This window comes from Ostrinia nubilalis, chromosome 14, assembly GCF_963855985.1.
Source record: "Ostrinia nubilalis chromosome 14, ilOstNubi1.1, whole genome shotgun sequence".
Lineage (NCBI taxonomy): Eukaryota > Metazoa > Arthropoda > Insecta > Lepidoptera > Crambidae > Ostrinia > Ostrinia nubilalis.
In genome coordinates this window covers 578,621-600,832 of record NC_087101.1, presented here as the reverse complement: position 1 = coordinate 600,832, position 22,212 = coordinate 578,621, and the positions used below count along the sequence as shown (strand labels likewise).

Genomic DNA, 22,212 nt, shown 5'->3' with positions numbered 1-22,212 from the left:
ACTTTATCCGAAAGAATCCAATAGGCAGGTTTGCAGAAGGTAGGTACACCAAAATGTTATCACATTATCTGCACCATGTATCAGCAGTTTTTGTGTACGTTAGCTGGCATATAAAACTACAGGTACATAATGGATCTGCAATAATGTGTGTATTGTAAATATTGTAATGTGTGCAATACGGCTCAGAAACGTGGCCTCTCAATATAGGCCATATAAAATATAAGCTCAAAATTGCACAACGTGCTATGGAGAGGGCTATGCTCGGTGTTTCTTTACAAGATCGAATCAGAAATGAGGAGGAGATCCGTAAACGAACCAAAGTCGTTGACATAGCCCAACGGACTAGCAAGCTAAAGTGACAATGGGCAGGGCACATAGTACGCAGAACTAATGGCCGATGGGGCAGCAAGGTTCTGGAATGGAGGCCACGTACCGGAAAGCGCAGCGTAGGACGTCCACCCACAAGGTGGACCGACGACCTCATAAAGGTAGCAGGAAGGCGCTGGATGCAGGGCACCACCAAGCGGCCATTGTGGAAATTATTGGGGGAGGCCTATGTTCAGCAGTGGACGTTCTATAGTTGAAATGATGATGGATGATGAAGAATGAATAATGTGTAGAAGAGGGTTACGGATATTTCCATTTATGATGGAATTATTTGACTAACTGAATGGAGAGCCATAAAAATGTATTGTTTACTATATGGGTTGCAACCCTTACTGAACCCACTACCTACTGTAATCGATTATGACAGTCAAAATGATTTAAGGATCTATTCAGGACTACTCTAGAAAGTTAAAAAATCTTTCATAACCATTGAAGTCAAGGGTTCTTGCTGGAAGACTTTTTTAATCATGTATGTCGGTATTATAAGTGCCAAGATGAAGGTATATATCTAGGTAAAGGGTTGATATCTACCTAATCTATCTTACACGATAACCAGTAGACCAGTAGTGAATATTATAATGACAATAAAAACAACTTAGACTACCTAGTACCTACAAACTTAGGTTCTAGTTTGAAAGGTTTTAGCGTGAAATGAGGTAATAGGGGGCTGTAGTAAGTTACATTAAGTATATTTATCTATTAATAATTGCTTTAAGTGCATTAAAATCAATAATGAATAAATAAAAATATTTCAAATTTTGCATGTCCATTACTCGCTTGGCCGCGCGTGCCCGCAAAAAGTATTTATGTAGTAATGTTAGGCACCATAGGTACTTACGACTACATAAGGTTTGACCGCTACAGTTTGCAACAGTAGCCAGAAAAAAAATAAAAGAGATTTTTCTCCATACAAATTTTCTTGTCATATTTTTTTTAAGCATGAAAGGCTCGTTTTATCGAAAAATGCATAATGACAAATGTTGATCAGAATTCAAAATGCTATCCAAAACAATTTTTGTTTCGGTGAAATTATGACTTTCGATCGTAAGTCCACCTTTTTTTAAAATCAAACTACTGTGCGGTAGTGCCATAAAAATTGAAACTTTAGTCTGCAGCAATTCTACAAATTTTACTATAATTAGAAACTATGCTAAAGGTAAAGACAAAGGAAAAGATAAGAAAGGAAAAGGTGCCAAAATACAAGTAGATCCTGCTCAAATGTCGGAGCTTGTGGCCGTGGATAAAATAAAAGAAAGATGTAATGCAGTTATTGATAAAATGAAGGAGGATTTCGCAAAAAATCTATCCTTACGCTCTACGACCGGCTCTATCGACTCGTTGCCAGTGAAATTTCAAGGCAAAGATTACGAATTACAAGAATTGGCTCAGATAGTCCGCAAAAACCCCAAAACTATAGTGATAAACTTTGCTTCATTTCCTCAAGCTATTCCTGATGCTCTAAAAGCCATTTCTACTTCTGGATTAAACTTGAATCCCCAACAGGATGGTACCACACTTTATGTTCCTGTCCCCAAAGTGACAAAAGAGCATAGAGAAGCTTTAGCAAAAAACGCTAAGGCTTTGTATATAAAGTGCAGGGATGCTCTCAAAGATGTCCAAAATGATTTCATTAAAAAAGCCAAAAAGCAAACTGGAGTTTCTGAAGATCTAGTGTTCAGTGTTACTAAACAAATTACTGCCATGTGTGAAGAGTTTCATAATCAGGCCAAGAATATTTATGAAACCAAACACAATGAACTTGTAGGCAAATGAAATTTGCTGAAATTGTTGCATTTGTTAATGTAGGTCAATGATATTACAGAACTATAGATATGTTACGTTCATAGAAATTACGATTTTAATCCGTGCCGAGCTATTCCAAATTGCACACATTGACAAATGTAACTGATAAGTGAAACAAAAGATACGAAATAGCACGCAAACGAAAGAGATAGCTATAGTTTTAACGATTCTGCACTAACTAATCTATGTCCGCAGCGCACGCATCCTTATCGCTCTAACGTCAAAACAAGATCGCTTTCTCTTTCTTAACTTGAACATGGCGCATGGCGCGATGGCGTCTTGATTGTTTGCATAAATAATTGAAAATATAAATACTAAATAATTTTGCATAATCACGTGTGGTAAGAGATCCCTTGTATTTTGTTTACTTTAGAGTCATAATTGGTACACTTTCGAAACACACACGATGGCATTTTTTATTTATTCTGGTAAGAACACAGGAACTTACGGTGTGGTACGCACGCGATTGCGCACGACGCAGGCCACACGAAGACTAAACACAAGACGTCCCAATTGGGACGTATTTGAGTATTCACAGCGCGAGCGCTTATAACATATCTGCTTTTGTTTTTATATAATATCATTGATGTAGGTAGATTAGAAATGTAGATAAAATGCTAAGCACAAGAATTTTTGAAAATAAAAGAATTGTTTCAAACAATAAATTGTTTGCTTTTAATTCCTGCCTGAAACAAGTACTTTTTACTTACTACTAATTTCTTCAGATTGGTCATTCTATTTGTTCCCTGGACCTACTCACCGGCTGACCACTACTAGACTATTAAGCTAAGCCAGCAGCACTGCACACCACTGTAAAATCTCCAGAAAACATTAATCGTGGATAAAATAACATTGGTCAGAAGCCTAAATAAATTTAAAAAAAAAAGATTGAGTGACATATAGCGTGTTCCATCTACCGAAAATTATTAAAAATCGCTACGATGAACATTAAAGTAATACATTTGTGTAAATTATTTTTAAGTATTTGCAACATTTCCACGACGTCTAAAAAGTTAGTAAAGTGGAACACAATGTTGTGTTGGTTGTGAAAACCAAAACAATCCCTTCTTTCGTGAATTAAACTGAAATAATAATGGATCTTAATGACAAAAGGCGTAATATTAAATACGATAGAGTTATGTCGCGTATTAACAACAAGCCGCGTAACACTCCTAAGCCGAAATCCTATGTAACGCGCCACGAAATACCGTCATCTGTTTCCCTTGGCGCGAAACCATCTGTTTCGAACGTTAACTCAAGTGTTTTTAGTGAACTTCCAGTGGTTTTGAACGATTATTCCCCATCTCCTGAGGCTCCCGTGAGGAGGACTTTTGTAGTTAAGCCTCGAAAGACTTTGAAATCCCTTGATCCTGCTCGGTCTCCCCATCGAACGGTGCCCAAAGTGAAGGCGTCAGAGACGCCAGTGAGGCAAAAAGATTGTAACATAAGAGCGAGTGGTTCTACGCCGCTTTTGAATCGTAGAATTGCTTTATCTGATACACTTAGGGAATGCTATTCAAGCAGATCTCACACCAGACTTAAGGATCTCAAGGTGAGTACTTGTTACAGAACTTCTAATTCACTTAAAGTAAATTGTTTCGGGAAGTGGTTTTCAACAACCCTACAAGTATGTAACTGTATAACAAATAAATAATAATAAGTTGTTCTCATCATACAGGATGAAATCAAGGCATATCATGAGACGGATAAGCATATGAGGCTGCGTAGTCGGCTGTACCAGAGCTGCGGTGTGGTGCTGGACGACTTCGGGCAGGTGGCCTCCGACAAGGCTGTCCAGGTGCAGGAGGGAGGTAAGACATTATTGTTAAGTTAACATAGAATACCAACTGTAATAAACATGGGTGTCGTTTTTATTACTGTTCCACTTGGTGTATTTTATTACTACAAGTTTATCAGTTGTCAGTCCTATTAAAACAAAAGTCATTTCATTAGTGTGGGTGATACCTTTTTCAAGTGCATAACTACATAATTCCAAAGGAAGATCATTGATAGAAGATGATTTGATGTACCTCATATAGTATAAGATCCCGCTATACAAGGACCTTCACCGAGATGCTTATTTGATGAAACATATTTTATATTCAATTTAACATGTCAATAATTATATTGCTTAAGGGTTGCCTAATAAATTTCAGTCCAGGATATGATTAATTAATCATTAAAAAAAGTTTTATTTTTAAATATTTCATCGGTTTGATTATTAAACAAACTCCATACCAATCGAAAGTATGAAGCCCATAGAATATGCAAACGTTAGGTTGCCTATTCTTTTCCAGTCATAACTCTCGGGTTGCCAGGTATAAACAGGTAAATTGATAGAGCATTTTGCATCGGTCTGATAATTTAATCAAATATAAATGAAAATAAAGATTTTTTTTTTTTATGAACACGGTGGTATAGGGTTGCCTGCGAAAAATCAGTCCTGAATGACGGTTGTCGAATTTTGTAAAGTGAAATTAAAACTGAAAGGTGACATTTTTCGAGTAGTTGGCAACATTTGGGAAAGACGAGTTGTATGAGGCGTTTGTGTGTCTTGTCAAGAGGTGTCGCTTGGGTGAAGAAATTTCTCCAGTGTTGCCATGCTTTCGGAGATTTGGTCCAAAAATGTCGAAAGTGGAAATAACGACTTCCGGTCAAAAATTTGGATGACGCCTCCTGCAAAAGGGTCGTACAAATGACATTTGACCATTTTCATCTCGATCACCTGGCAACACTTGCAGCTATGGGGAAAAGTATTTTTTTTCGACATGGGTGTCTTTAAAGTTAAGGACGGACAGAAGGAGATATGGCAGAAAAAATCCAAAAATGGGGTTTGGTCGGTTATACGACCCAAATTATGGGAAAAATCCGAAAATTCAGAAAATCAAGATGGCGACCGAGTGAGCGGGCATTTTGTAAAAAGTTTCAGATTTCTGATTTTTCAAATGCATTTTTTGGGCAGTTGGCAACATTTGGGAAACTCGAGTTGTATAGAGCGATTACGTAGTTTGCTAAGGAGTATCGTTTGGAAAAACAACATTTTCCAGTGTTGCCATACTTTGAAAGATTTGGTCAAAACATGTAAAAAATGGAAATAACGACTTTTGGTCCAAAATTTGGATGACGCCTCCTGCAAATAGGTCAAACTAATGACATTTGACTATTTTTATCTCGATTACCTGGCAACACTGGCAGTTACGGGGCCACAAAATTTTGGGACTTGGGTGGTTTTAAGGAATTGTTTCACGGGATTGGTTTAAGTTAGAAAAAAAGTAAAAATGGGTTTCGGCGCGGAAAATGGTCTAGATTAAGCGAAAAATGCAATAAGTATGGCAACACTGGAAAATGTTGTTTTTCCAAACGATACTCCTTAGCAAACTACGTAATCGCTCTATACAACTCGAGTTTCCCAAATGTTGCCAACTGCCCAAAAAATGCATTTGAAAAATCAGAAATCTGAAACTTTTTACAAAATGCCCGCTCACTCGGTCGCCATCTTGATTTTCTGAATTTTCGGATTTTTCCCATAATTTGGGTCGTATAACCGACCAAACCCCATTTTTGGATTTTTTCTGCCATATCTCCTTCTGTCCGTCCTTAACTTTAAAGACACCCATGTCGAAAAAAAATACTTTTCCCCATAGCTGCAAGTGTTGCCAGGTGATCGAGATGAAAATGGTCAAATGTCATTTGTACGACCCTTTTGCAGGAGGCGTCATCCAAATTTTTGACCGGAAGTCGTTATTTCCACTTTCGACATTTTTGGACCAAATCTCCGAAAGCATGGCAACACTGGAGAAATTTCTTCACCCAAGCGACACCTCTTGACAAGACACACAAACGCCTCATACAACTCGTCTTTCCCAAATGTTGCCAACTACTCGAAAAATGTCACCTTTCAGTTTTAATTTCACTTTACAAAATTCGACAACCGTCATTCAGGACTGATTTTTCGCAGGCAACCCTATACCACCGTGTTCATAATGAAATAATCTTTATTTTCATTTATATTTGATTAAATTATCAGACCGATGCAAAATGCTCTATCAATTTACCTGTTTATACCTGGCAACCCGAGAGTTATGACTGGAAAAGAATAGGCAACCTAACGTTTGCATATTCTATGGGCTTCATACTTTCGATTGGTATGGAGTTTGTTTAATAATCAAACCGATGAAATATTTAAAAATAAAACTTTTTTTAATGATTAATTAATCATATCCTGGACTGAAATTTATTAGGCAACCCTTAAGCAATATAATTATTGACATGTTAAATTGAATATAAAATATGTTTCATCAAATAAGCATCTCGGTGAAGGTCCTTGTATAGCGGGATCTTAGACTAATACGTATTAGCCTCCGCCTCTGCAATTTCTGCAAAAGTTTCACCCAACTGCAGTAGATTTGAGGGTTTGCAAGAAACCAAGATTACAACGCCATCTAGTGGTTGATGTTTATTTCCTCTTACAACACATAGATGGCGCTCCTAGTCTTTTCTGCAAGGCAAAAGATTAATACAGAGGTTATTGTAATAATACAATTTGATTTAACAGTTCAAAGTGAAATTACTGATTTTAATAGAGTTTTTCTATATATTATTTTTCATTATATTTATGAGATAGTACACATTTGAACACGTAAAAAGATACTGTGTGTAATTTTCGTTGCTCCATCAACTGGCCGAAATAGCTCAGTTGGGAGAGCGTTAGACTGAAGATCTAAAGGTCCCTGGTTCGATCCCGGGTTTCGGCAATTCTTTTGTTAGTATTTTTCTTGATCTTATTCTCATTATGTATTCTTTTTGCAGATGACGAGCCCAAGACGAAAGGAGATGATCACAAAATAAGGTTAGTTGAAAAATAAATATGTATATTTACCTATTACTTATGTGTGTGATAAAACGCATATCGTTATCATATATTTCAGATTTGAAATCACATTTCAAGTTATTGGTGTTTAAAGTTTAGTTTTTAAGTATTTTTCAGATTTAACGTTTCTTGTGAAACTTGATTAAATGGACACAGGTCTCTTAATAGTTAAAGTTTACGCCCGTTTAAGCTTGGTTTATTGTAAAGCTAGCGACCCGCCCCGACTTCGCACGGGTGCTAAGTATTATATTACGTATTATTATATACTCTATTTAAAAAAAACGCATCAAAATTCATTGCGTAGTTTTAAGATTTAAGCATACATAGGGACACACAGACACAGTCACTGTGCCAGTATGCACATTATTTAATCTCTGCATATTTTAATTATCTTGATCACGTTCACAGTGTCAGCACATTTAACACGTAGTGTAAGATGCTGTGACGTATTTTACATTTAATCTATATCGTATAAAAACTCACGCACGTAGTTCACGTTAAGAAAACAGACTAATAACAACCTTTGTCTCATTCATACCATGGCACAGACAGGAAAGTAACTTTGTTTTATACTATGTAGTGATTTAGTATGGAATTGACAATTTAAACTAGCATATCCAACAAGCACGTAACTTTTTATTACGAAGTTCCTCCCTAGGTCCTTAACTTTTTACTGATTATTTTTGCATCTTAATCAGTTTAATATTCTAGTAATTTATTGCAAATTAACAGCTACGATTTAATTCGGCGTGACGGTTTATCGTAACGTTTGGTCCTAGGTTGACTTTGAACCAATAAGCTGGTATGTGTCTTAAAAACTTGAAAGCTTTTCTTGAAAATTCTATGACTAAAATAATATTACCATGTCTACTGCCAGTTAGGAATCAAAATTACGTGAATGCAACGACACGCAACGACTAGAACCACAAAAGAACACTGACTGTGGACAATGTTATTCGAATGGTTTCTGCCGCCTCAACAAGATCCCAAAGGAAATACCTAATTGTATTCTCACTTGTTCACTTAAATGTACGTACATGTCTATTTATTTTTACACAATTGTGATTGGAAACAAGAAAGTCGCAAAAATAATGTGATTCCCAGTTGTCTTACATTGGCCACTGATATTATTTTAAAAGTGATACGCATATCGGCTTATTTTCGTAAGAATTTTACTACCGTTATAAATATTAAATTTTGTAGGGATGTTAATGAGAATAAAATAAATAAATTACACTTTTTACTGAGTATTTGCTTCAATTTTAAAGATAATACATTAAAATGTTATTAGGTTATCTAACACAAAGTCTACAGTAAACATAAAAGGTATCCGTTCAATTTTACACATAAATAAATGCGTAAGTTATTATCCTTTTATTTCTTTATTTTTATAAAAGGAAGCAGATGATTAAATCAAATTGTGGGGATCCCAGATATCATTGTATAAATGATTTATTTACTATCAATTTATTATCACATCGCCGCGTCCACACCCAACTAGTTCCGCGGCGATATCACGCGTCATATCCCGTAGAAGGGGACTCGCTATTTCGCAACAGCCGGCATCGCCTCTTTAGCTCAGTGGTAGAGCACTGGTCTCGTAAACCAGGGGTCGTGAGTTCAATCCTCACAGGAGGCATCGGAATTCACTTTTTTATTATACTAAAATGTTTATGTGGGCGTATTTTTGTTATTATTTGCTATTCAGCGTTTTTTTTTTTTTTTATGTGCGAAGCGAAGTTTTTAGTCCTTAAACAAAAGGCGAAGCTCTATAAAGTCACAGTAATCTAAATAATTGCAATTTGCAACATTTTATCATGCATATTTAATAACCTATTTGCTTTTATTTTTTAATCTCTGAATACTTACTCATATTTCATTCATGTATTCGATCCCAAAGCATGTAACTGAAGCTTGTTGCACTGTTTATCTTCAATTCTTTGCTGAATTACTAACTAACCCTAATGTATACTGTTTTGAGTAAAAGTTCATAAAAAGTTATGCATGCCATTTAGTTCCATATTTTTTATGTTTTATCGCTGTGCTTTTTATATTTATTTTATAGTAGATAATAATTTCAAACTAGTTTTCTGCTGTTGCCTAACCACAATGCTTGCTTTTTTATGTCTGGCGAAAGATTTGTAAAAGAAGTTCCTTTGGCTCCTCCGAGCTGGGCACCAGTGATCGTATCCTTGGCCGCGAGTACAGTTAGCTGGACCGTTTAAATACCTGTCGCGGACCGTTAGCCGCCTCAGGCGGAGCCTGCGCCCGCGGCGACTTCAAATAAACTTTTGTTTGCTTGCTTTGATTTACTCCTTTTACTATTTACTATATTTTTGTTTCTGCTTTGCTTTACTCCTTTACTATTTTCTATATTACCGTTTGTCGTTAGTTGTCCAATTTAGGGGGGGATCTGTTGTTTTATTCATTTCCATTGCTTTTTTTCTACAGTGGGTGTATGTTCTTGTGTAATTGAATAAAACGTTCTAAAACACACGAAGGCAAAGTGGCAGAGAATGCCTTATGGCATTAAGTTCGCCTTATGTACCAATGCCATTAAAGCTTAAACAAATAAAACCTTAATGTAAGAAGATGTACTTAATTTTACGAATCAACTTTGACAGCACTGATGTCCGTGCTTAAACCGCTGAAAGTATTTTTGTTAATTTACATACATAGAGGAGAAGAACACGCATTATATTGTTCTGTTTTAAAAGGGGATGAAATTGTTTATGAGGAAATATTAGCGTTATGAAAACCATTTGTTGTGATTTAAAATTATTTTCATCAAGGAATTTACTTTCTGTAACAAAGCGACTCCCGAAGTCCCAAAGCTTCTAATAAGCTGAGGGGGCTGAAGCTTCCAATAAGAAACACAATTATTCTATTAGATTTTTTGATAGTTTCTTCGCCTGAATTCTGTATTGTATAGAATGATATCAGGACATGATGACTTTCACGTCGTATGACGTCTCCGGCGAATATTGTATTTTCTTAAAAGTGAAAGAGAGCGATGCATTTAGATTTAGATAATTAATAAACATTTATGACTCAGGTCGCGTTCAGATGAATGTAATTCTGAAACGCAATGGTGAACTTAAATTAATTTTCTACCAGTTTCTAGTGAAGAATTAAGCTATCTGCCCATTTTTTTTTTCAGATTTTTGTGATGGCTAGAAATATCCAATTATCAAACTGAAAACTTTAATTAATTTATCAATTCCATAAAATATTGTTATATTGTAGTTTCATGCTAATTTTATTATATCTGACAATGTAGCTGCTAAAACGAACTTCAAAATATTTTGGCCACACGTACGTATTACAGCAGAAATTTCAGCCGGCAGCAAAGTTGCCATACATACACTAGATAGATTATAAAAACTGGTCTATGTTCACCAGCGGTGGTCTACAACCACGAGGACCGAAGCATCGCATTTGCAGGTTGTTTACGAGACTGTAATCCGGTGATCCGGTCATGCGGTTGCCGTTGTGTTGTCGCCGGCACGCGCGCGGCCACGTCATTTCCGTTTCCGCGCGCGTGCGCTTGGATCAACGCCAATCTATTCTTGACATGGTCAGGGCTGGCCCGGACACATTTTGATCACTATGAATGAAAGTACATAAGCCAGATGAGAGTCTTAACCAATTTACAAAATTTCCTCCGCTGCAAAAGGATTTGTAATGACTACCACGCTATGATATAATGCGATGCCACATCAGTCAACCAACACCTATAAAATGTAATCATCTGATAATCGTTTGCTTAATATTCTTGAATTAGAATTTTGTTTTTGGTGAGATACTCAAAATATCCAAGAGAACTTACCCAAGCGTCAAAAAATCTCCGCGATTTGACGGTTTGCCTCCGGCCTTTTTCCAGTCTTTTAAGTAAAATAAAAACAGTGGCTTTGTTACTAACTGTGCTTTTATATGATTTTGTATTAGATAAAGAAACGGTGACAACCCTTGTCGTATTCTACATCGGATAGTGTGCCACTGCAATAGGCCACCGCGATGAAAACTAGGCAGATCTGACTCATCTTGCGTTGCGCTGCGTTTGCGCATGGACGGCCGGTTTTCGCTGCAATAAAACGAATACGACGAAATCCTCCATTTAGATTATAGAATAGTCTCTGGAACAGAACTTTGACAATATCAAAAACAATCCCTATCGCCTTGGGAGTAAGGAACGTAACTTAAAAGGTGTTCACTGTTCGCGTGCTAAATTCAGACCATTTGGATTTCACGACCGGTCAAATCCGACTGTACCCTGCACTCTGCAACTTTGTTGCGCACTTTGCAACTACAGCACTAACCTCGATTACGTCATTATTTATCAGACGAAGAGCATCCACTGCTAAATTAAGGGTCTTTTCCTTAGATTTGATTCGCTAATGGTTTAGAATCCAGGAGGTCTTGCCAGGTTTATTATGTCTGTTTCGATATATCTTGTGTTACATTCTATACTGCGCTTTTTTATGAGTACATATATGGAAACTGAAGTAGAACCCTCACTTCTTTTCTCTTTTCCATCTCCTGCTCCTTTAATTTGCTAATTCATCAGACTATGTTCTATATTGGTTATTTCTTCAAACTTCTGGAATGGAAATGACAATAAAATTAACGGTGAATACATCAGTCACCACCAGTAAAGTAACTTAAACTTAAACAAGTTATAATGTGAGTGCTCGGTAGGCATTGTCTTAAATCCATCACTTCTGGAATGAAAACGACATTACAATTACGATAAATACAGTCACCAGTAAAGTGACAAAAACTTAAACCAATTATAATGTGAGTGCTCGGTAGAAGCGACATTTTGAAATACAGTCTATTGTCATGTCTAGATAGTCTAGCTTACTTCCTCAATAAATAAATAAGTCGGTAAGCTCTGAAATAGTTTTAATAGCTGCTCTGCTAATACCTCCTTCTAATACGCTTTTAATATTTCGGTAGATCTCTTATACTTTTACGAATGATAACTGGATTATAGTTATCTTTCGTAAAATTAACTATCTGAATAGTTTAGCACAGGTCATTGACTTAGTTAAATATAAATATTTTTACAACTTTTTTTTTGAAGCTGAAAATAACCTTCGATTTTCATTTAAATGTTCATGATGACATGTAAATTTTTCGACAAACGCCTCATTTCCGTACATAATGCAGCTGGCGTGTTGCCACTCCTGGAGGAAATAGTGGACAGATTAAGTTTACTGTCCACCAAATGGCGAACTGTAAACTTTTCCTGCTTCTGTGGTTTATCCTATTACATGAATGCCTCTGAATTTCGGCCCAGTTTCTGCACCTTGAGCGTGCTCATCATCTACACAAAGGATGTTCATACCTACTTGATCAAAAGATGAGCATTCTCTTCTCAAGCCATAAATCTTAAGAAACAACAGGACCAATATTTGTCAGATAATTATCGAATAAAATTATATCTATTATCTTCTAGGCCACAAGATCAGAGAAAAACCTAAAATAGTTTAAATTCCAAATAGTAGACTGTCCCTCGCTTTCTGAATTCTTGGTGGAGAAGGCACCTTACACTATCTGCTGACACGATGGCGACTGGACTGTTAACGACCTCCTGTCTGACGCTAACGATCTGACAACTGTATTCGCTCAGGAAATAGATAATTGGTACAAGGAAATTATAATCGATTTTCTTGTTTTTCTTCGCATAACGAAGTGAGGCAATACATCAATACACGATTTACGTTACAATATCAATAAGACTCAAGTTCTTTTCCCTTTCCAATCGCAATACGTCGAATTGCGGATATTTCCGTCAAAATTCACGACGCCTATTTATGAAGCTGTCGATTGTAAATAAAGACGTGTATAATTAGCAATTACGCCTTAGCTCGTTACTTAATCGGATGCCAAACATCAATGATGTCAGAGCTCTGGCAAGACTTGTAGGTGCATCTGAATGTGCCCTAATACGGTCAGAGGCGGAGCGTCCCAATAAGCATGGAGGGGTGCGACGTGGCAATGACGCCAAACGCTCTCAATGAACCAACGTCATACGCATTTATGCACCTTGCATAACTCCAGACGTGAATTGGGCTTCCGACCCAGTTGTTCCGTCTCCGTCTCTTGTCATAAGATCGGAGTAAGATGCATGATCCCTTTGGGAATTGGCACGTTTAGCACAGCGCTATCGGTTAGTTATTTCTGGGGAAATGATTCAGTGGGCAGCTGGTGTGTTACTCTCGCATGTAATTTGAGACGTAATTAATATTCAACGGATCGAAATTCATTGGAAGCTTTGCGCATGTCTTAACGCTATGAAATATTAATATTGAGATAATAATGGTATGTGTCATCTTTATTTATCAGTGCAATTCTGGCACACTTTTCTTGCGTTATGCGAAATATTATCCACAGTTTATGTTCTGTAATGCGATTAATTGTATGAAGTTCTTTGTATCTAATGATACATGTAATAACATAGTGTGATTCAAATTCTTATTTCTGTTAAGAAGTCTCTTCGTATTTATTTACTTTCTAAGTCTTGGTTTCTACCGGATATACCGGGAGTAAGACTCCTTGTAGCAATTCTCCGAATGGTCTGCTAAGCTTTCAATCTACCCACAATCTGAAATGCGTGAGGGTATTTGCATGCCGTGGCGTGGTTGCAAGCAAATCCTCTCAACGCCGGCAATTACTGTTACGCGCTGCACTTATGTAAGCCGGCTAGTCACGAACTTGACCGTACGTAGGCGCTTCGGGATAAGCTGGAACTTGTTTCTAGACGACGCGGTGGGGATACTACATTTGTAGATAACTTAAGGATTGAGCCACGCAAACTTGCTGCTATGGAACGATCGAGCTCTTAACAAAGCTTAATTTCTTAAGTGCCTAGCTTTACCTTTGACAGGACTTATCATTTCCTTAGTTAGTATGTTTAAAACGGTTGATTTTCGCTATCAATTTTGTAGCTTTATGTTGTGTTGTGTCCAATACAAAATTTGTGTGCCTATCTGCGTCACTAATCATCTATCTATTCTTATTTGTATCCTTAGTTGTAGACGTATGTTTATATGGCTGCAAAATTGTAAGATTTTCGTATCCATTATTTACAAAATTAGTTTCTCGTCTTGATCTTCCAACTCTTCCGCTTCGTGTTGCTCTTAACTTTCCAGAACCAATCAAAGCAATCCCGCCGGTCGTGATGTTGTGCCCGTTTACAACATCATCTGGGATTACGACAAGCTTTGGTATCTTCGTAGAGCAGCTTTCTAATCGAGACGGTGTACTGTGCACAATGCGAAGGGCGCGACGGGTCGACGGCCGTGCGCGCGCGCTCCCGCTCCCGGCGCAGGCGCAACGAGACTCGCCTTGAGGAACGAGAGATTTCCGTGTGCGACCGGTCGCTTGAAATGTCACGGCACAGGTTGTTTCGTTTTGTTTTTCGTAGGACTCTTTCAGCATTGTTTCCTGCTCGGAGAGTCTGGAATCTTTCATGCCATTTAAATAGTCTGCATGGTTAGGTTAGTTTGGAAATACATATAAAGAATTTTGGACGATCCTACTGTCCTTTATCATTTCAAGAACCTAAAGACTTGAGAAAATAAGGACTGATTAGCATAACCTAAAGTATCTAAGAGAAAAAACGTCTTGACGTATTTCGATTTGGATTGTATAATTACTACGTGCTTCAGAACCTTTCACGTCCGCCTGAACTTGGTATTTTTTTGGTTTCTGCAAGACCCTCCGGGAGCGTTACCTCCGAACTCTAGCCATAAGGATTACTCAAGTATAGAAGCGAAACTTACAATTTTCGACACGCGATGACAATAATAACATAACGTCAACCCAACGCCTGGCATACCTACAGCAGCAACTGTGCTATCTAGCAGTTATGCTAGCTAGTATATGCATCGCTTATTTGTTCGTAAGTTGTTGAAGGAGCTACCGCCCTTAATATTTTTTCGAGATCTAATGGCATGTTCTAGGTACCTATCACGGTGCATCAGTTATAGTTTCTAATCTATGAATATAGAAAATTTCAAACAAACACCAATCCTAGAGGGGAGTAGGCATTTAAAGAAGACATTTGGGGCACACAAAGGAGTTTCCCTTCTATACTTATTCGCTCTCGTAATGCTCCAGGCAAGTCACGTCAGCGACTCACGTGCTCGCAACTCCGCCAACAAATTGGAAACAATCAACGTGAGTGGCTTCGAAAGTGCTTATCGCGTGATGCTATTTTCATATTCCGCCCGGGTCGCGAGTTTTTCGGTTTCTGAGAGTTTTCCAGGCGGTCCTCGGGCACGTAAGTGCTCGGAATTCAGGATTAATTTCAAGTTTATTTGCTAAACTTTCCGGTGATACTTACCTCTGGATTAATTGCTGTGTATTGTTCGTTTGCTAATTCATGAGGGGTCTTATTATACCTGTTGCAAAAGAATGGTTTTATTTGGTTTGAATTTGATTTTAATTACGACAATATTGAATTTCAGTAACAGTTAAAGCCTTTGCTCTTTTCTCTACTATTAGTCCAAATGTAATCTCGACAGCAGTGCACACAGTGTGAAATTAGAGTTGTCAAATATCAAATTACCAACTACCTAACTCTTAAATTGTAGTGTGTATTCGATTCAGCGGTCATCATACTTGACAGATTGGGTAACAACGGACGTGACGAGTGAGGAGCTGCGCTCGCGCCGGTGACATAACGCTCATAATTCGGCGGCGTCAAGTGCCCGACCTTGCTTTCGCAATCACTTTCCGCTTCACTGCTGCTCTGAAAGTGGAACGGCTTCTGCAGCCTATCCTTTGACAAATACATGAACTCTTACGTCACGGACCACACTTCTGCCTAGAATGTCTGTTCCGGTAAGAACTGGATAACGTGACAATAATAAAATAGCAAACAAAATTATTCTTACATTGGTGTCAACTAAGTTTTAGTTAGTGTAATTTCCTAAGAAGTTAAAAGAGTCTTTAATCATGAATTGCAAAATTATTTCTTCTTTTTCGGTAGTATTTAAATGAATTTAAATTATCGCGACATCGTTTTTCGAAGTAGACCCATGAACTTTCTGACCAGCTCTCTCAAGTTTCAACTGTCGATAAATTACGATAAGTCATTGCTAACGGTTCCTTTACCAATAGAATTGATTAACATTTGACCGCACCTCAAATCCTCAATACCCGCCTAAAGTCAATGCATAGATTCCATGTCAAGCGCATTAAACACTTTCACATCTCTGAATTATGTTTTAATTTTAGATACTTATCGCTGTTGGATTTCAATTTGCGGCACTAACATTTGTTCTCAAGTGCCTTTTGAATATGTTTACAATCTTATGTACGAGTAATACCTGTATGCTTTTGGCATGAAGTCTACCTTTAGAGTCTTCCAAAGCATTACCTTCAATCCTCAAGGTTGGCAACTGTTCTGCAACGTGGCAGGTGTCCGCTGACAGTCTACCTGTTGACCTTCGGCAGTATACATGGTTGAAATACTCTCTATAAATAACCATTTGGTTTGCCACCATTATTTTTTATGGTCCAATAGTGACATGACACATTTCAAATCATTTAGCGGTTGTATTAAGTGGTTGTAGTCAATCTGAAAACTTTTTGTAGTGATATTTTTTGTTCAAGATTCTAAAGACTTAACACAATATAAAGGAATAACGTAATATCTGTATGTAACATGACTGTCAAATTGTATGCACAAAAGTTCGGCAGCTCTTTGAGCGGATCACTTCAATGCGACTGGTATCGTACGTGTCATATCTTTGTGAATCAAATACGAAACGAAAACATTGCGTTCTCCTTTGACGTGTGATACGGAGAATTTTAAAAAGTAAAAGTTCGTGATGTTTTGATAGGTAAATCTGATATTTTCCTAGATTTCATTGAATAATGAATACCCAATTTGTCCTTTTAAATCGTAATCGTGATTATCATTTTGTTTACTTTATCACTATTAATGTAACTGATTAACATTTATGGAGATGATTTTCAATTCAACACCACATTTGGATTCGCACATAAATATCTCAAACCTGTGATTGATAAGGAAAAAAGCGAATCAAGTTCAGTGTCGACGCCGAATGCCAATACTAAACAGTTATTATGGAGATTTATGACCGTGAGTGCATTATGTTACTTTCACGTTGCTCGCATTCGTAAACGAACTTATGTTTCTTGATAAGTGAAGCAACGGGCGCACTTAAATTTTTATTTCAATTAGGGTTGTGCACACATCCTTGTCATAAAACAGGTATGCTACACGTTTCTCTACTATTATTTTTTCTTACCAGTGCAGTGCAGAAGGCACTAAGATTTGACTTTTTTTATCCACAACGAGGAAGCTCTTGGCCTGTATCTCACCTGATGGTAAGTGATGATCAGGCCGAAGGTGGAAGCGAGCTTCACCCGGAATCCTCAACCACGGAGGAACTGGTTATCTAACCTCTAACTGCCGGAACATAACAATGCTGTTAACATTGTTGTTATGGCGACAGACTAAGGTAAGATGGTGGTAGCTAGCCCTAGCCAGGCGGACTTATAACAAACCCTACCACCAACTAAACCGAACAGAAAAATCTGCCCCCACTGGGAATCGAACCCGCCCAAGTAGCATTTTACTCCATTTAAGAGTTCACATTTAGTTCCAATGTGTACTTAAAGCATTAGTACAGTTCACTCGTGATGTATAAGCTGTATTATTGCAATTAATTACACCTATACCTGTCTAAGGGACTTATAGGAGTGTAGACTAGTGTAGAGTTATACTTTTATACGATTGTTGGTGTTATAATACTCTAACAACTATCCTTTAGTCAGCCGTCTGACTAAGAGCATTATAGGAGGGTAGAGATACGGCAATCGCTGTTTAACGGCCTACTTGTACGATGTTATAGAGCTAGCATTTTAATAGAACACACGTGGTCATTTATAAAGCCAAAGGCTGTTATGTTTACTTGTTTTAGACTGTTATACAGCTAGTAGCTGTAGTAGGACTTGTTTGTGATAATTAAATAACCTTTTTTTACTATCTGTACAAAAGTGTTTCAATGGTTCGCATGTGCACTGTAGGCTGTTAAAAGGACTATATGTGTTGTCCATTAACATCAATAGCAGTTTATTTGTCCACAAGTACTACTCTTATTTGCTTTAAGCTGAACATGAATGTGAATGTGATATTCTATTACACTTTTCCCCAAGCCTGTTTTTAGTTGTTCATGGTGGTTCTGTACATGATGCAGAGGAAAATATTATGCCTGAACCTGAAAGTTCCCTTCAAAATATACAGATATCAGAGTGTGATGATTGCAGTTCTAGTGATAGTGAATACAATTTTGATTTGGACAATTATTTATTTAACCTTTCGCAAAAAAATAAGAACATGGGCTATTGAAATCGTATTCCTCATTCCGCTTTGAATAAATTGTCAGGCATAATAAACGAATTTAAACCGGGAACACTACCGTCTGATGCTTTAGGTACTCATACTTGACTATTAGTAGCTGGGCTAGGCGATTTAACGGACATTAATAATTTTTATTGCGGATCTCTAAAATTTCAGTATTTGAAAGAATTAAAGATACACAATTGACCTGAACTAGGTACATCTTAAAGCTGTACATAAGTTCACATTAGAATAAATTTATAGACATTAGCGCTGTAGTGGTACAAATGTGGAACTTCATATAGATAACAGCATTCTAACAGAACACATGTGAACCTAATATACGCTCACCGCATTAAATCGGAGTTATAACAGTTCACATAGCCGTATTTCATTTCCACCATTTTGTTCTACATAACCTAAAAATTTACCAAATAAATCTCCAAAATTAATGCAGATTTATTACAAAATTCGCAGATAGAGCGATTGAGTTTTGGTTTCATGTTATAATTAATTACCGTAATATAATTATAATGCCAATACAATATCAAAAACTGAAAATTGTAGATTTCCTCTCAGCCAGATTTAAATATTTTAAAATGAATATCGCGTTTTTACAGAGGCGCGTAAATATTTTAGCTGTAAATATGTATACATTTCACGATAAAGTTGCATTCCCAATGGCATTAACATTATTAAGTATTTAAAACCCGTGTTATTATTTGCATAAATGATTATCCGCCCGAGTTGTTTCCCTCTTGGCACTCACGTACAAATACCAAACTAATATTAAAATGTGGAAATAATTTAGGACACACGTGAACTTTATGTAGCATTGGAGTACTTTTGTCGGACTTTATAACTTTGAAAACTGTGCATTTAGCTACTTGTTACTCTTTATTACACTCACGTACGTTGTATGGTTCACACTGCGTCCCATATAGTGCCGTAAGTCAGCCTTAAGTCCGATGTTACTACTTAAACTGCTATTATAATGCTATTATACTGCTAATGTACAGCCATAGTGAACTTAAGGCTGTCTAATTTGTGCCCAAACTGGTTCTATAAAAGCATTATAGCAAGCTATACAGCTCGTATACAGCTGACATACACAGCTTGTGGAGTACATGTGAACGACTAGTGAACTCTTAAATGGAGTAAAATGTTACTTGGGCGGGACCTCTGCGTCTGAAGCAAGTGGTCTTCTTACCACTAGACCACAAAGGCGCTCAAATCACTATCATATCTATCACTTTCATATTTCACAAGGAGATCTTCAAAGATTTCAAGACTAACTCTTCCAAACGTAACATAATGTGTTCCTAATGCTCGCCTTGGTGCCAAGAGGAAAGGCGTCCTTATCGAGATCACGTTCAGTCACCAAATTGTTATTCCACCGCCAGAGCAGCCCCGAGTCGAGGACACATTGCCCCTCCATTTACATTCGCAATTGGCTTTTGCAGACGGGACGTAACCTCTGCTGAGAATTCCAGTGGCTTTTAGTGTAGCAGGAATAATAGACGGAGATGGGCAATAACTGCGGAAAAGTTTTTGCATTAAAGGTTTAGAGATTCTTTTGTCATATGTATTCAACCTTAGACTTTATTCAAATATTCAAATAAAACCACGTCTTCCTTAAATCAGCACAGCTTCTCAAACAACTCCTCATTAGTTTTTTGAGGGGTTCTTACTCACGTTGGTTGTTTCTCGCTGCCTGATTATCGTCCAAAGCGCTGATCAAACCAAGGAGCTTTTCATTTATTTTAGGGATAAATCTAAGAAACTTACAAGTCCAAGCATCCCGTCTATTCCGCCTGCGAAATTTACAATGATAATCTATCTGGCGGCGGCGAGGCGAATATCAATAAACAGTTTGTAATGTGTTCACGTGCGAGCCCGAGGGACGCCCCCCGCCTGACAACGGGCGCTGCAGGCCCGCCGCGCCGCATAATAACCGGCCCGATAGCACTGCTCGAGGAATACGCTATGAGCCAATTGAAAACCTAGCTGAAGAAAAGGAGCTGGTTAGAAAAGTAATGAGACGGGTCCAAAGCAATTTTATCGAGGGGAAGTTGTCTGGACTGCTAAAATTTGTCTTTTGTGTAATGAAGAAAAGTTAGACAGCATTTAAGCGAATATTGTACAGGTATTAAACTTTCAACATAAATGTAGCATTATTTTGCATGTTACGAGACAAAAATACTACCAACTTACATATTAATCATAAAGATGCTATAGAAAATCCTCAGGACGCACGTATTCCTCGAATTTCACTGGGTTTCGATTGAAACATGAAAGCCCAGTTCTCTAACCACAAACTCGTAAAGATCTCACTCCATTTCAGAGAAACAACTTTGAGGAAGAACTTATCCATTAGAACCTGGCGACAGGTATTCCCCGCCCTTTCATGCTAATGCCAAATGCATGTCTTAAAAGGACAACGACACTCAACGGGATTCCCTTCATTGTTCCATATCAGTACTATGAACACGGGAATTTGTTAGTACAACAGAACATTTACATGAGGATAATTAAAAGTACCTATGCAGATCTCGGTTTGAACTTAATTATATCGATGCACTTAAATTAGTGCAAATGCAATAGGTACGTAAGTTATAAAATGTCATAATTCAATTACCAACGAAGCGGGATACGCGATTTAATTCGTTTCGTTACTGTTAGCTGAAGCAAATAGCTGAAGGTTTACCAATAGTTCGCATTTCCATTTTGTTCATCAGTGAATAATAATTCAAATTTCATATTAGAGATGAGACCAGTGAAATGAATGTAGTTAGTTCTTTCGGAGTAGTTGGTATGGGATAAACTCTGTAAGATATTATATTATTACAACCATGCTTTTCATTCTAATCGATTCAACTCACACTATGCTAATTCTAAAGGCGTCATTTAATTTAATTATGTATTCAATAGACGTTTCCAATAAGGTTGCGAAGTGCTTACATCTATTAGTAGTGTTCCCGGGGCCTATAGGCTTTTAGGCCTAAAATTAAGCCTATTTAGTTCTTTTTTTGGCCATGATAGACTACTAGGCTTTTAAAAGGCTACTCATTATAAAAAGCCTATAGGTTTAAAAAAAAACCTATAGGCCTAAATAGCCTTTTAGGCTTTATTTCAGACTAAAGTCTTTTTCGAGTAGTAGGCTTATTATAAGGCTATAGCCATTATTCAGGTTATGGCTTAGTATGAATTAAACAAGTATTTTTGTATTGCATTTATTTTCAAATTAAATAAAAACGAATATTATTTGAAATTGGAAATAATTAAGTACCTAATTGTTATACATTATTATTATTATATATTTTTAGGATCCCATCATCAGATCCTGACTTGGTGACAGTGGGACCACCTCAGAAGTGTACCCTATCGAACAAAAAAAGAATTTTGAAAATCGGTCCACAATTGACGAAGTAATCGGTGAACATACATAGAAAAAAAAATACATCCAGTCGAACATATAACCTGCTCCTTTTTTGAAGTCGGTTAAAAATAAATATTCATATTCATATTCATTTATTGCATCCTGTTGTACAATTAGGTGTTTACAAATAAATAAAATAGACCTAGCCTAAAGGACGAAAAATCTCTATAGGTTTTTAGCCTTTCAAGCCTTTTAGGCTAGGCGCATATTGCGCCTAGCCTACAAAAAGGCTAAAAGCCTATAGTCATCGGGTGGACAAAAAAAAGGCTATGAAAAAGGCCTAGCCTAAAGGCCTAAAAGACCTTTTTAGGCTTTTTTCCCGCTGTAGCC

At 37.2% G+C, this 22,212-nt stretch overlaps 2 protein-coding genes and 2 non-coding genes across 4 annotated transcripts in view; all 4 read left to right on the top strand.

Annotated features, from left to right (window-relative positions):
• The first annotated feature begins 143 nt into the window (after positions 1–143).
• LOC135078258 (ribosome-recycling factor, mitochondrial) lies at positions 144–2,855 on the top strand. The gene is made up of 3 exons (XM_063972857.1): positions 144–154; positions 1,437–2,193; positions 2,783–2,855. The coding sequence occupies exons 1-2, from the start codon at positions 144–146 to the stop codon at positions 2,158–2,160; spliced, it is 735 nt and encodes a 244-aa protein (XP_063828927.1). The 3' UTR covers positions 2,161–2,193; positions 2,783–2,855.
• Positions 2,856–3,241: 386 nt separating this feature from the next.
• LOC135077942 (uncharacterized) overlaps positions 3,242–22,212 on the top strand; it is a 98,917-nt gene continuing 79,946 nt past the window's right edge. Inside the window, exons 1-3 of the mRNA XM_063972472.1 lie at positions 3,242–3,742; positions 3,869–4,001; positions 7,000–7,039. Coding sequence (XP_063828542.1) covers positions 3,284–3,742; positions 3,869–4,001; positions 7,000–7,039 — 632 coding nt within the window. The 5' untranslated portion in view covers positions 3,242–3,283. The remainder of the gene's footprint in view (positions 3,743–3,868; positions 4,002–6,999; positions 7,040–22,212) is intronic.
• On the top strand, positions 6,872–6,944 carry Trnaf-gaa (transfer RNA phenylalanine (anticodon GAA)). Its single transcript has one exon. It is a non-coding gene; the product is annotated as a tRNA-Phe (tRNA).
• On the top strand, positions 8,628–8,699 carry Trnat-cgu (transfer RNA threonine (anticodon CGU)). Its single transcript has one exon. It is a non-coding gene; the product is annotated as a tRNA-Thr (tRNA).